Source organism: Brachionichthys hirsutus, chromosome 12, assembly GCF_040956055.1.
Source record: "Brachionichthys hirsutus isolate HB-005 chromosome 12, CSIRO-AGI_Bhir_v1, whole genome shotgun sequence".
Lineage (NCBI taxonomy): Eukaryota > Metazoa > Chordata > Actinopteri > Lophiiformes > Brachionichthyidae > Brachionichthys > Brachionichthys hirsutus.
Window position 1 is genome coordinate 13365462 of NC_090908.1, and position 14892 is coordinate 13380353.

General features: G+C 49.6%; 1 protein-coding gene across 1 annotated transcript in view; it reads right to left on the minus strand.

The window, feature by feature from the left end:
* The window catches only part of LOC137901962 (titin-like), a 170078-nt gene that overhangs the window by 6123 nt on the left and 149063 nt on the right, over window positions 1–14892 (minus strand). The window contains 25 exon segments of the mRNA XM_068745997.1: window positions 36–641; window positions 708–1013; window positions 1105–1680; window positions 1771–2070; window positions 2193–2495; window positions 2577–3161; window positions 3248–3550; window positions 3657–3959; window positions 4046–4345; window positions 4467–4754; window positions 4847–5440; window positions 5568–5849; window positions 6134–6436; window positions 6556–6861; window positions 6953–7252; window positions 7338–7628; window positions 7765–8070; window positions 8222–8524; window positions 8677–10740; window positions 10857–11156; window positions 11248–11532; window positions 11907–12200; window positions 12292–14055; window positions 14168–14473; window positions 14552–14854. Coding sequence (XP_068602098.1) covers window positions 36–641; window positions 708–1013; window positions 1105–1680; window positions 1771–2070; window positions 2193–2495; window positions 2577–3161; window positions 3248–3550; window positions 3657–3959; window positions 4046–4345; window positions 4467–4754; window positions 4847–5440; window positions 5568–5849; window positions 6134–6436; window positions 6556–6861; window positions 6953–7252; window positions 7338–7628; window positions 7765–8070; window positions 8222–8524; window positions 8677–10740; window positions 10857–11156; window positions 11248–11532; window positions 11907–12200; window positions 12292–14055; window positions 14168–14473; window positions 14552–14854 — 11871 coding nt within the window.

Below are 14892 nucleotides of genomic sequence, written 5' to 3' on the forward strand. Positions count from 1 at the left end.
GAATCTGTGTGGAAAGTGTGTGTCTTTAAGCTTACCTTCAACATCTAGCGAGATTGTAGCACAAATGGCGCCTCCTTGATTGGTGGCTCTTATCTGGTACACAGTGGAGTCCTCCTCGTCAGCCTCCACAATGACCAGTTGGTGGTAACCTCCCTTGAACTCTTGGATCTTGATCTTCTTTCCATCAGAGTGGATTTCCTTTCCCCGTCTGAGCCATTTAATCACAGGCTTGGGCTGCCCGGTGATTTTGCAGACCAGAGTGGCGTTGCTCTTGTACTTAACGCTCATGTTCCTGAGCTCTTCCTTGAAGGCAGGAGCACGTATCTCAACAGCTGTGGTTGGAACAACCGGAGTGGTCTCCTCGCTGTAGTCACTCTGTCCGCCAAGGTTCTCGCACTTCACACGGAAGATGTGCTCGACGCCCTCAGCGAGACGCTTGACAGAGAATACCGTCTGTTTGATCTCGTCTGGGGTCACCGGAGTCCAGTCGCTCCATTCTTTCTTGTTCTTCTTGTGCTTCTTCTCCAGACAGTAGCTCTTGATCTTGGAGCCGCCGTCGCTGAGCGGAGGCTTCCAAGAAACCACACAGGAGTCCTTGGTGACTCCAGAGACAACAGGCGACAGAGGCGGCGATGGTTTCTCTGTGGACAGAAGCCAACGTCAGTGACTGAACAATGTACGATGAACTAATGGTGAATTAAACGTACCCAGCTGGCTCTTGATTAGAATAGGAGACGTGAGCTCCAGGGGTTCGCTGCTGCCATAGCGGTTCTGGGCGTACACGCGGAAGAAGTACCCAGCGCTTTCAAGGAGGTTGAGCACGCGGCAAGACGTTCCATTAATGGACGAAGACACCAGTTCCCACTCGGTACCTTCCTTGTCCTCACGCTTCTCTACAATGTAGTTTGTTATCAGACAGCCGCCGTCGTCTTTGGGAGGCTTCCAGCTGATGATGACGGAGTTCTTCAGGAGGGCGTCCAGCACAACGGGGCCCTGAGGCATGTCCGGTTTGTCTGTAAGCAGAGGATTCAGATAGGAACCGTGAAAGCAGTATTAACTTCTCAGTTTTTCTGCAGTCGCTGCAGGAAACGTTCATTAACGTACCGTAAATTTCAACATTGAATGCAGTGTCAGCCCGGCCAAAGTGGTTGTGCAGCCTGATACGGTATTTCCCTCCATGGACTCTGCGCTGCACGTTCTTGATGATCAGATGTGTGTAGTGCTCGGTAGTCTCGATGCTAACGTCCTCTGTGTCCTCCAAGGTCTTGGCCTCATGCAGCCACGTGATCTTTGGCTGAGGACGACCGATGTAGACGGCATGGATACGCAGAGTCGTTCCTAGCCCAGTGTAATACGTCTCCTTCAGTGGGTAGTCAGGATGGAAGGACGAAGCAGCCTCCAACACCAGGACGCCTGTAGTCTCGGCTTCTCCAGCATCATTGATGGCCTTGCTTGTGTACTCGCCCTCATCCTCCTGCTGCTCGGTCATTATGGACAGGGAGTGGTTCCGCCCATCAGAGCTCATCTCATACTTGCGAGATTCAACAATTTCCTTGCCAGCATGATACCACTTGATGTCTGGTACGGGTCGGCCAATGATCTGGCACTTCATGACAGCCGGCTGGCCCAGCTTGGTCGTTACTTCGTCCATTTCCTTCCTAAGGCTTGGTTTACTTTCGACTGTTTGGACAAAACAACATTTAGGAACGTTGCATTAAGATGGGTTGAATCCTACAAAGCAGTTTCCACGACGTATTTCCGGGTGCTCACCGCTCAGTTTAGTCTTGATGCACGTTGCAGTCCTACGAGGTCGACTCATTCCTGTCTCGTTCTCAGCAAACACTCTGAACTCGTACTCTGTGGCCTCAGCCAGTCCAGGCATCGTCAACTCCTTTTCCTTCTGCCTCTCCCTGTTGCATTTCTTCCAGGTGCTCTCGATGGACTTCCTGTACTCCACCCAGAAGCCCAAGACCTCCTTTCCACCATCGCACTCTGGGGCTTGCCAGCGGATGGTGATGAGGTTGTTGGTCACATTTACTGTGTCAATCTCACCTGGTTGGCTCGGCTTGTCTGGAAAGACACACAGACATTTAGCGGGCACATTGTGAACCGCTGCTTTCATTGATTGTTCGGTTCTGTTAAACTGATAAATGGATTGGATGTTAAATATTTAATGATGAAACGAGACACACCAAACGGATCCTTGCACGTGACTGGGTCAGAAACAGGTCCAGCTTCACCGTCACCAATGCTGTTGATGGCTACAATGCGGAACTGGTAGTCTGCATCAGGGCTGAGTCCAGACAACGTGAACATGGTGGAGGTGATCTTGGTCTCGTGGCGGGACCACACCTCACAGGATACGAGCTTGTACTCGACAAAGTAGCCAGAGATTGCAGAGCCACCATCGTCCTTTGGTCTGGACCAGGCTAATGCCACAGAGGTCTTTGTAACGTCCAGAATCTCTGGTGGGGTGCTCGACGGTTCCGGGGGACCTGTTTAGGAAACATTGAATTGCTCCTGATTGATCTGATAATGTCGAAAGAAACTCAAAGCGGAGGGAGAAGAATACTTACAGAGAGGAGTCTTGGGCACCAGCGGCTGCTCTGACTTCAGAGATGAACTGACGCCAAAGGAGTTTTCAGCAGTAACCTTGAAGTAGTACTCTGTTCCCTCCTTCAGGCCCTTGACACTGAGCTGAGTGTCAGTCACTCTGGAGTCCACAGTGTACCACGCGTTTCTGGTTGCTTCACGTCTTTCTATGATGTAACCCAGGATGTCCGAGCCGCCATTGTCTGCAGGCACCTTCCAGGACACCTTGACAGAGTTTGCCTGGATCTCCTCAAAGGCCATTGGTGCCTCTGGAGCACTTGGGCGGCCAATGACCTTCACTTTGATTTGGGCCTTTTTCTTGCCGACCCTATTGTCTAGCAGGAGGTCGTATGTTCCAGAGTCACTCCTCTCGGCTCCCTTAATCACCAACTCACTGGCGTCTTCCGTGGTAGCAATCATGGCCTTGGCGGAGACAACGCCACCGTCCTTCGACCACTTGCAGGTTGGTGAAGGTTTACCCTTAACAGGTACAGAAAGTCGTACCACTCCTCCCTGACGGACCACGTAAACGTCTTTGTATTTCAGCTCCAGGTCATAATCAGGAGATTCTGGTAAAGAATGTACAAATGTCAGCAGTCAAGTTTTATTCGAGAAGAGTTCAACTCATAAAATGCCTTTCTTCAGGTGTCCTTACCAAGCATCTCCGTTACAGTGACAGTTCCAGGCACTTCAGCAGGTTCTCCTGAACCTCCGGCATTGCAGGCCATCACACGGAATTTGAATTCCTCACCTTGTGGCATATTGGTCAGTGTGTACTCGCAGATCAGAGAGGGTGTTGTGTTGCCCTTGATCCAGGCCATGGTGCCCACCTTCTGCATCTCAATCAAGTACCCATCAATCCTTGCATCTCCCTCGTCATCAGGAGGACTCCAAGCCAGTGACACGGAAGACTTGGTGGTATCGGTGATCCTTGGATTCTGAGGACAGCCAGGTGGATCTGAGAAGGAAGAAGAAGCATGTCGGCATTTTTACTACTTTATAATACTAGTCTGTACATGCTACCATGAGACTTTGGCTGCCACAGACTGATGCGTTTCTCTTACCAATAGGATCCGTTGCCACTGCTGGTTTGGATGGTAGACTTGGTTTGCTCATCCCTCTACCATTGATGGCAGTGATTCTATGTTCGTACTCCAGACCCTCGATCAGCTCTGTCGACCTGTATCTGGTCATGGTGATGGGGTTCTTGTTTGCACGCACCCATCTGTCAGACCTGACTTCCTTGCGCTCAACAATATATCCAGAGACCTCAAGGCCGCCGTCTTCTTCTGGCGGGTTCCAGGCTGCGGTCATGCCGTCACGAGAAACATCAAAAATGGTTGGACGGCCAGGAGGTCCAGGCACATCTGTAGAAGACAGGAAGCGTGTCAACGTGATTCTGCTTGTGTATTAACACCGGCATCATATATAACCAGAAGGTTGCATGTCTTACTGGTGGAGCTCCTACAGGTGACGATGTCTGACTGCAGGAACTCTCCGGTGCCGTAGCGGTTAATGGAAGCTGCACGGAACACATACTCATCTCCCTCAATCAGATTCACAAACTTGAAGGTTGGTCTGCTAACAGAGTCACAAACAGGCACCCAGCCGGGTCTGTGAGCATCACGCTGCTCCACGGCATAGCCACTGATCGGAGCGCCGCCATCCCTGACCGGAGGATCCCAGCTGCACGTCACTGTCGTGGCGTCGATCTCATCAAACCTGACGGGGCCCTTTGGTTCATCCGGTTTAGCTGGCAAAAAGCAGAACAAAGGAAATGTGTTGATTTAATTGCCTATTATTTTTTTCAATAATACTGTACGTTTAGAAAGGAACTGCTCTTTGATTAGAATTCATGTTCTAACAACTCTTACCGAGGATGATGACTTTGATGACCTCGGTTATAACACCAACGGCGTTCTTCACCTCCAAGGTGTAGTCGCCGGTGTCGTTGATGCTGCTGTCAGACACGGTCAGTTTGGAGAACTTGCCGGTGCTCGTCATCTTGACACGATCCGTAACTTTGAGCTTGTTATCATTGAAGTACCAGGAGCAGACGGGAGGAGGCCGGCCAATCACAGGCAGGTCCAGTTCCAAAGACTTGCCAGCAAGGACATTGACAACCTTCTGAGGAATACTGGAGACGTCTACTACAGGCATAACTAGAGAGGGAAACAAATGTACAGTTTACATCCAGACTTTGGCCGTAGATGAGGAAGTGAAGCATCGATGTTGGCCGGCGGTGGAGCGTTACCTCGCTGTTCCTGCACAGTGACGGCCGTGACGAGCTCTTTGGGCTCGCTGGCTCCTCTGCTGTTTATTGCTCTGATTCTGAAAAAGTACTGTTCACTCTCGTTCAGCTTTTCGATGGTGTGTTCAAAGTCCGTCATCTTCAGCGTGGCCACCTTCATCCATTTGTCAGTGCCAAACTTGCAAGCTTCGATGACGTAGCCCGACAGTCTGTTGCCGCCGTCGTGCTCAGGCTTCTCCCAGCCGAGCACGACGGTGCTCTTGGTGACGTCGATCACCTCCAGCTTGCGCGGTGGCAGAGGCACCTCGCAAGCCAGAATGACGTCAGGAGTCTCGCAAGGCTCGCCGACTCCGTATATGTTCTCAGGGAGGACCCGGAAGTAATACAGCATGCCCTCAATCAAGCCATCGATCTTGTAGGATGTCTTGCTGCACTTGGCCGTGACGGTCTTGTAGGCTCTCATTGAGGCTTCCCGTCGCTCAATGATGTAGTTGTTGACGGGGGCACCGCCATCCACTGCGGGGGCTTCCCAGGAGAAGGTTACAGACTCCTTGGTCAACTCTCTGATCTTCATTGGTCCAGTTGGTCCAGGAGTATCTACCAAATTACATTTTGTTGAAAGTGAACTTTTCCAAAAGCTACAGTATCTCATAAAAATCAATGACATTCTAATATGAGTCACTTTTAAGAGAATCTAATTCCTATTTCATTTTGACAAACTCACCGTAGACCTTGACCAGAACGCTGACTTCCTGCTTTCCAGCAGAGTTCTCTGCCAGCAGTGTGTATTTGCCGGCGTCGTAGCGGTGGACCTTGTCAATGATGAGTGCTGTGGAGGTGTTGGTGACTTCGATGAATCCTCGGTTTTGGAGGTCAACACCAGGCTTACTCCAGGTGAGAGCAGGGGCGGGACGACCAGTGACTTTAACAAAGAGGCGTAGGCAGCCACCGGCACGCAGGCAAATGGTCTTCTTCAGGTCGTCATGGAGCTCGAAGTCAGGAGTTTCTGTGCCAAGGAGGGAATAATTCATCAGTCGTTTTTAGGGCTTGGAGTTTCGGTGTTTCCTCACCGTGAATGAAACACTCGATTGGACAGCTGGAGAGGGGAACGTAAGAGCAAGGCAAGCGGCAGGTGGCTGCAGGTGGGCGGGAACCTGTGCCAACCACTGGCGGGCTGCACTCTGCTGATTCTAGGTTGGGTTTCTACATTTTAAACTTCACTTGTTTTTAATAGCATATTGACAGGACTCCAATACCACCTCTCTCTCATCACGTTTCGTAATGGCTTACCGATTCTCTCCACCGGCTCTGTCTCAGCACAAGGTGCACTGAAGTCTCCGGTACCATTGATGTTGACTCCAGCGACTCTGAAGCAGTACTTCCTCCCTGCAGATAGTCCGGTCACCACGTGTTCTGTACCACGCAGGCTCTTTTTGTGGACCTTCTTCCATTCCTCTGCTCCGGCTTCCCGCGTCTCCAGGATGTAGCCCATCACATCAGCGCCTCCATCTTCGACAGGGCGGGACCAGGCCAGGCTTATGCTATCAATGTGGGTGTCAGTGATACGTGGAATGGAAGGAGGAGCAGGGGTGCCTGAAAAAGAGTAGGAATAGATCTTGGAGGGACTCTCAATCGTTCTCACAAATATCTAAATATTTCTTTTATGATTGAGAGCCTGAGTTGAATTGACTGATTTGCTTTCAGACCCTTACATGTTGGCACTCTGCAGGTGACGTAGAGGGAAACCTCGCTGGGGTCGCTCTCTCCGGCCTTGTTGATGGCCGTCACTCTGAACTGGTAGATGTTACCTTCGGTCACACCGCACACCTTCAGCGTGGTGTCCAGGTGAGCTCCATCCCTGTTGACCTTCACCCAGCGAGCGCTCTTTCTCTCACGCCGCTCTACCAGGTAGTGGATCAATGGGCTGCCGCCATCGCTCTCCGGCTTCAGCCACTCGATGGTAGCAAAGTCCTTTCCTGATGCCAAGATCTCCGGAGAGCCAGGAGGAGTTGGCACAGCTGTTACGAGAAATGCGTTTATTTTGAAATCTAAATCATGTATTTGCAGTTTTTAGGATCTTTGTTTAGTATACTAGACAGTTGTACATACTGAAAGTGTTCCTAGCGATCATAGGCTCTGACTGAAGGGGGACCCCAGCTCCATACTTGTTGACTCCCCGGACTCTGAAGAGGTACTCTGTGTTCTTAAACAGCCGGGTGATATTGCAGATCAGCTCCTTGCACGCTGCATCCACGATGACCCAGTTCAGTCTGTTGGTGTCACGCCTCTCGATGATGTAGTGGGTGATGTCATCGCCGCCGTCCTCAACAGGAGGCTTCCAGCTCAGTGTACATGACTCTTCTGTGATCTTGCTGATCCCAATGCTTCCTTCACAAACTCCCGGAGTATCTGGAAAGAAAACAATGTCCTCATTGTTACCTAATCATTACTAACACTTGGGAATAACCTGTAACATAAAAACTGTCGTACTTACCAAGCACTTTGACGTTCACCTCAGCAGTCTTGGTTCCACTGACGTTCCGGACTGTCAGGATGTATTTTCCCGTGTCATCTCGGTCACAGAACTTGATGATGGCCATGGCCTTGGTAGGGGTGTACTGAAGGTGGTACTTTTCACACAACTCCAGGTCTCTGTTGCCCTTTGCCCACAATGCCTTGGGATCAGGTCTTCCTCCTACTGCAGCATCCAGAACCAGATCTGATCCAGCTCGGACCGTCACAGTTTCGGACAGAAGTTTACTATCCAGCTGGGCCTTCGGAGGCTCTGTTGGTTGGAAAATGAAAAACAGTGGAACTTGAATATACTGTATGCAGGTTTTAGTGTATATCTTAAGGTCTTTTCTCTTATTTTTTATGAAAGTACAGCAAGAACTGCATCATGATGAGAATCCAAAACATACCAAAGTCAGTCTTGCACTGGACCGAGCCAGTAGACACCGAGGGGATGCTGAACACCTGGTTGGCATTCTTGGCAATGATCCTGAACTCGTAGGGCTCGCCCTCTCCCAGAGCAGTAACGGTGTAGAAGTTGTCCGTCACATTGGTGTAGTTACACTTGAGCCAGCGGCCCTCGCCGGTTAACGTGTAGGGCTTACGCTCTATGATGTAGCCCACGATGGGACTGCCCCCGTCATACAGTGGAGCCGCCCATTTTAGAGAGACGGTAGTTCTCGTAACATTTGTGACTTCTGGCTTACTTGGTGGATCTAGAAAACAAACATGGTGTCAGAGGCAGCTGTATTTAGTAACGTGCCATCATGCAAGGCTGAAGGTAGGGAAACCGGTTAGATCCCAGACACAACATCTGGACTGCAGCGGCTGGGGATCAAGCTGCTGGACTTTTTTGTTAAAACTCACCAACTGGGTTTTGAGCGACTGCCCCCTTGGAGGCCTCGCTGGCTTTGCTCAGTCCGGCACTGTTCATGGCGTAAACCCTGAACTGGTATTCCAGGCCTTCAGCCAGACCCTCCACCTTGTAGTAGCACTCAAAGCAAGGGATCTTGTTCTCTCTGACCCAGAGAATATTGTTCCTCTCCTTCTTCTCAATCCAGTAGCCAGTCACCTTGCTTCCACCATCATGGTAAGGCTCCTCCCATTTCATGCTCATTGTGTTGGAAGATATCTTGAAAACTGAAGGCCTTGTTGGTGGGCCAGGGGGCGCTGCAATAAAAAAAAAATACACTTTGATTTTGAGCACCATCACCTAAAGGATATCCTGAGTCAGGAAAAGTCTGACTTTTTGACTGGTACTGTGTATTTTGCACATCACTCATAAATCAGAAGTTAAAAGGTTAGTTAAACGTGGTACTTACTGAAAGGATGTTCTGCAACAATGGTCTCAGACTCAGTGTGTTTGCTGACACCAAACCTGTTCTCAGCAGAAACCCTGAATGTGTACTGCATGTACTTGGTCAGGTGACTGACGTGAAGAGAGGTGCGCTTCACGCTGGAGTTGATCAACTGCCAGGCAGTGGAGCCAGATTCACGCTTTTCCACAATGTAGTTGGTGATGTCAGTGCCACCGTCATCCTCTGGTGGTTTCCAATCAATGATACAGGACTCAGAGGTGATGGAGGAAATCTCAATGGGTCCGGTTGGAGGGCTGGGTCTACCGGTAACATTCACTTCAATGGCGAAAGTCCTGGTTCCTGCCACACTCTCCAGAGTCAGGTAGTATGTACCACCATCTCCCCTCATGGCTTCCTTGACTGAGATTCTGGCCATGTCCTTTGTTACCTTAATGGAGACTCTGTCAGAGCTTTTGAGCTGCATCTCCTCCAGCCTCCAAGTGACTTTGGGAGCAGGTCTACCACTTATGGGAACATCTATGGTGAAGGTGCTGCCAGACCTGCTGGTGATTAGCTGGTTGGAGATCTCACTGAGGTCAGCAGCAGGTTCAATGTGAGGTTCTTTGACCAGCACAGGGCCCAGAGTTTCCTTGGGCTTACTGTAGCCAGCTTCATTCTTTGCTTTCACACGGAAGTCATACTCATCGCCCATGTTGAGCTTTTCTACCACATAGGTGAGGTTTTTGGTGTTGCCTACGACTACCCACTTGTCTGTACCCTTTGGCTTGGCCTCAATAACAAAGCACTGGATACGGCTACCTCCATCATGCTCTGGTTTGAGCCAGCCCAGAGACACAGAGTTGTCCGTCGTGTCCAGGATGTCCAATCTCTTTGGAGTTGCTGGCTCTGCTGTGGCGCTGACAGGCTCGGTCATCTCAAATGCCTCACCCATACCGTGCTGGTTCTCAGCTGAGACTCTGAAGAAGTATGGCACTTCTAGCAAGTCCTGGATCTTCAGGATACGATTTGTGCACTTGCCTCCAGACTGCTGCCAAGTGCGACGGCTAGCCTCGCGTCTCTCAACAATATAGTGATGGACTCGTGCCCCACCATCATTCAGAGGAGGCTCCCAGATGAGTGTGACTGAGCCCCTCAACACCTCCTTCAAGGCAAGAGCCTGAGGAGGTCCAGGAGTGTCCATCACCTTTACGGTGAAGGTAATGGCCTTGCAGCCACTGGTATTCTCCAGGTTAATGGTGTACTTTCCTGTATCGTTTCTTGAGCAGTTTTCAATACTTAGACCACTGTAGCCATTTGTGGTTGTAATCTCTGACATGATGCCAAGCTCTCCTTCTTCCTTCACCCAGGTGGCAGTGGGCATTGGGTTGCCTCTGAAGTAGATGCCCAGGCACACAGAACCTCCAGCCTTGACAATGTGCGTCTGCTTGAACGAAGCATCAATATCGACCTGTGGCGGTGTCAGCCTGTCTACAGCCTGAGCTGGCTCTGGCGTCTGCTTGTCCTCACCTCTACCCACATGATTCACAGCTGCAACACGGAACTTGTACTCAGCTCCAGTCTCCAGACCTAATACCACATAATTAGTTCCTGTCACCAGCTGCTCTTTCACTCTTATCCATTCTGTCTGTTCTGCCTTCACCATTTCAATAATGTAGCCTAGGATCTCTGCGCCTCCGTCATCTGCTGGCTTGGTCCATTCCAGGCTGATGGAGGTGCTGGTGGAGTCTGACACACAGACCACTGACGGAGCACAAGGGATATCCTTTGGCTCAGCAGCTTTGATAGGCAGAGAGACATTGCTGGCAGCGCCAACACCGGCGTCGTTCACGGCCATCACACGGAACTCATATTCCATGTCCTCTGTGAGGTGAAGAACCTTGTGAGCACACTCCACAATGGGCTTCTTTGTAATCACTTTGTAGAAGCGGACAGTCTTCTTTTCTCTTTTCTCCAGCATGTAATGTTGAATGGGGTTTCCACCGTCAGATGTCGGAGGACTCCAGGACAGTGTGATGCTCTCTCCTGTCACCTCGGTAGCGTCAGGAGTGCCTGGAGCATCAGGAGCAGCTAATGGGAACCATTTTGACAGATTAGTGTAATGCCCTCATTAGCTAAATACAGAAAACATAGAAATCTAAATGTCTGTTTGAAATATTAAGCAAAAAAAAACAATCTCCACTTACTGTATTGCAGCTGTGCAATGACGGGGCTGGATTCCAAAGGTCTGCCAACTCCAAACTTGTTTACAGCAGATACCCTGAACTGGTACTCATTGGTCTTGATGAGATTTGTCGCATTGAATGTGCACTCCTGACATTCATCTGACACCAAGGCCCAGGAGATTTTGGAGGTCTCTCGTTTTTCAACGATGTAATGTGAAATCTCGGCGCAGCCATCATTTTCTGGCGGGTTCCAAGACAGTGTGCATTTTCCCTCTGAAATGTTGCTGAAAGTGATGGGTCCAACTGGCTCCCCGGGTGTGTCTGCACCATACCGATACGTGAGATGAAGTTAGACAATCGATAAATGCAGCGCAATAAACAGCTGCAACACGAACATGAATGAACTCTCTACCTTGAACTTGAATTAGGATGTTCTCCTTCTTGCATCCAGAACCATTGGTAGCCTCCACAGTATAGAGGCCGCGATGCGTACGGTCAGCATCCCTGACAAACAGCGTGCTGGATCCGGCAGCGCTGATAATGTCCATCATCTTTTTGGTAACTTCAACGCCATCTCTGTACCAGACAATCTTTGGAGCAGGGCGTCCTCTGATGGCCACCTTCATCCTGATGTTGTCCCCTGCTTTGACTGTCAAGCCCTCAAAGTACTCTGGGCCAAACTCAATATTTGGAGAAGCTGGTTTTGGAGAATGAGAGTGCCATTAATTGATTATGTCACCTGACTGGATTTTAGAAATCTAACTTTCCCCAAAAACCAAACCTACAGGTATCATTAATGCTTCGTTTTACTATAAGTAGCGTGCGGTTAATAAAAGACATTCGGTACAATAAAAATCGGCCTATCCTCAGATTCAATCATTGACATTTATAAAGACAGAGGATATCTCTAAATTATCCAGGACACCAGTGGTGGCGTTCTCATTTAGAGCTAAAGGCTAGATCGTGGTGATTTCGATGCAGCAGCAGTGTAGAGATGTTTTCAAAAACTAACGTCGTCTATAATTATACAGGTGACCAAGTTGCCCTCTGGAGTCTTGCCATCTTACTTACCATTCTCACTTCTGACCACAATCAAGCCAGAAGAGTTGGAAGGAGGACTAATGACTCCAATGGCGTTTCTGGCAATCACTCTGAACTCGTAGCGTTCGTTCGTTGCCAAACCAGTGACCGTGTACTGGCAGTCATGCACATCGGTCAAGTTGGCCTTGAACCAGCGACCATGTCCTTGGCGTTTTTCAATGTTGTACCCAACAATTCTGCTGCCACCATCACGTTTGGGTGCATCCCATTTCAGTGTCACAGAATCACTGGTCACATCGATGTAGTCCGGTTGCCCAGGGGGATCTGAAAACCAGCAGCACATCAGTAGCAGGAATCCTATTGACCAACCATCACAGCCCTGATGTGTCATTTAACCGTATGAATCAGAACTCACCCACGGGACTGACGGCCATAGTTGACTTGCTCTCATCACTCATTCGACTGAAGCCAGCATCATTCTGGGTGTAGACTCTAAAGGTGTACTCAAGGCCTTCGATGAGTTCCAGGATCCTGAAGTCTGTTTCTTTAATCAACACACTGTTAACTTTCTGCCACATGATGCTGTTCTTCTCCTTCTTCTCCACATGGAAGCCCTGGATAGGGGTACCGCCATCATAGATGGGCTTCTCCCACTGGATGGTCATTCCATCATTGGTGACATTGTACACAACAGGCTTGCCCGGTGGGCCTGGAGGCCTGAACTGGTGCTTTGCAATGACCATTTGTGAGACTAGAGGCTCACTGACACCGTATCTATTCTCAGCACACACTCTGAACTGGTACTGCACACCCTTGACAAGGTTGGGGATCTTAAATTGAGTATCTTGTACATTGGAGAATGCCATCTTCCAATCAGATTGGGAAGTGTCACGCTTCTCCACAGTGTAGCAGGTGATGTCTCCACCTCCATCATCATTGGGTTCATCCCAGGAGATCATGATGCTCTCAGTCCTCACTTCATCCAGGCGAATGGGTCCAAGCGGCTTTGATGGTGGTCCAAGTGTGATGACATAGATGTGGACGGATCTTCTGTTGACTTTATTGTCAAGGGTTAGGGTGTATTTACCCTCATTCTCCTTCTTCACTTTCTTAATCATGAGTGTAGCTTTGTTTTCCGTCGTCTTGAAGCGTACCTGGTCACTCTCTTTCAGTGGCAGGTTGTCTTTCATCCACAGGACCGCAGGTTTTGGTTTACCTTTGTATGGCAGCTCGATGTGCACATTGTGACCCAGGCGAACACGCATGGTGCCATCTGGATACTCTGCAAGACTTGCCTCAGGTGTTATAATGTAGTCAATTATTTTGATAGGTCCAATCTCAACAAAGTCGCCCTGGCCCTTCTCATTTCTTGCAGCAACTCTGAAGAACACATCTGAGTGCTCCTTGAGATTATTGACTTTAAACTCACACTGTCTGCTCGCTCCTCCCAATGACCAGTTCTCGTCCTTGAGTTTCTTCTCAATTACGTAGTCAGAGATGATGCTGCCACCATCATAATCAGGCTTCAACCACTGCAGAGTGACAGAAGTCTTCGACGAATCCTTCATTGAAAGCTCTTTGACTGGTCCTGGAGTCTCTGTGGCCTTTATAGGCTCAAGTGTTTCACAAGCATCGCCAACACCATTCTCATTTTCTGCTAACACACGGAAGAAGAAGGAGGTCTTCTCGGAGAGGTCTTCAATGGTGTAAGTTGTGTCTGTGCATTTGCTTGTCACTGCAGAATAGGATCTCTTGGATGAGTCCTTCTTCTCAACAACGTAGTTGGTGACCTCCGCTCCACCGTCTATGAGTGGCGGTTCCCAGCAGAGAGTGACCTTTCCACGGGTCACATCTTTCACAACCAGATTCTGGCACTGAGCGGGAGTATCCTGGACCTTCACAGACAGGGTCAGTGCCTTGGGCTCTCCCACACCATTCTCTATTTTTACTGTGTATTTTCCAGTGTCAAGCCTTGTAACCTCACGCATGACAAGGACTGTGGTGGTATCTGTGTGGTGGAACTCATATTTGGGGTTGTGATCTATGCATTCTTCTCCCTTGCTCCAGGAGGCAGTGGGAGCAGGTCTACCCTTCAGAGGAACAGACAGCTCCACATCTTTACCAGCCTTCACAACGTAGTGAGTTCTCATGGCCACGTCGGAGTCGACCTGGGCCTCCTCTGTGAAAATCATGGAAACCATTAGACAGGTGCTGCTATATCTGAGTAACGTCGGTCCAAAACATGACATGCTGCTTGTAAAAGTGCACTTTTATATCAGTAATACATTTACCTAGGATGTCCTTAGCCTGCACAGGCTCGGTCTGGGTCAGAGGCTCTCCCCGACCAGCGCAGTTTACAGCAGAGACTCTGAAGAAGTAATTGACATCTGGTTTTAAGTCATGAACTGTGTACTCTGTAGTCTTGACCTCGCCTTTAGCAGTAATCAAAGCCCATTCTTGTTCTCCTTCAAGGAGCTTCTCCACCATGTAGCTGGTGACCTCACTTCCTCCATCCCACTCTGGCTTGGACCAGCCCAATGTAATGGATGTCTTGGTCGAGTCTACCACCTTCAGCTTGCAAGGCTCATCTGGGGGATCTGAAAGGCATGCGTTTGTTAGGTGGAGTTGCGTTCTAGACAATAAAACCAGGCATCACTGAATGGTGGGCTACTTACCGACTGGGTCAGCAGCCTTGTAGTGATCTGATGCATCAGAGAACGGTCCTTCTCCAGCCTTGTTGATGGCACAGGTGCGATACTGGTATTCATTTCCTTCAGTCAGATGGTAGACGGTTTGCTTGATGTCAGTAACTGGGTCTTTGTAAACCCGAATCCAGCGGGAGCTCTTCTTGTCACGTCTCTCCAGGTAGTAGCCCGTCACGGGGCTGCCCCCATCCACACCTGGCTTGTCCCATTCGACCACCATGCTAGACTTGGTGATAATATTCACCTCAGGCGTACGAGGCTGCCCAGGAGTTACTATAAAATATTACAATAAGCACATTTATAAAGGAACA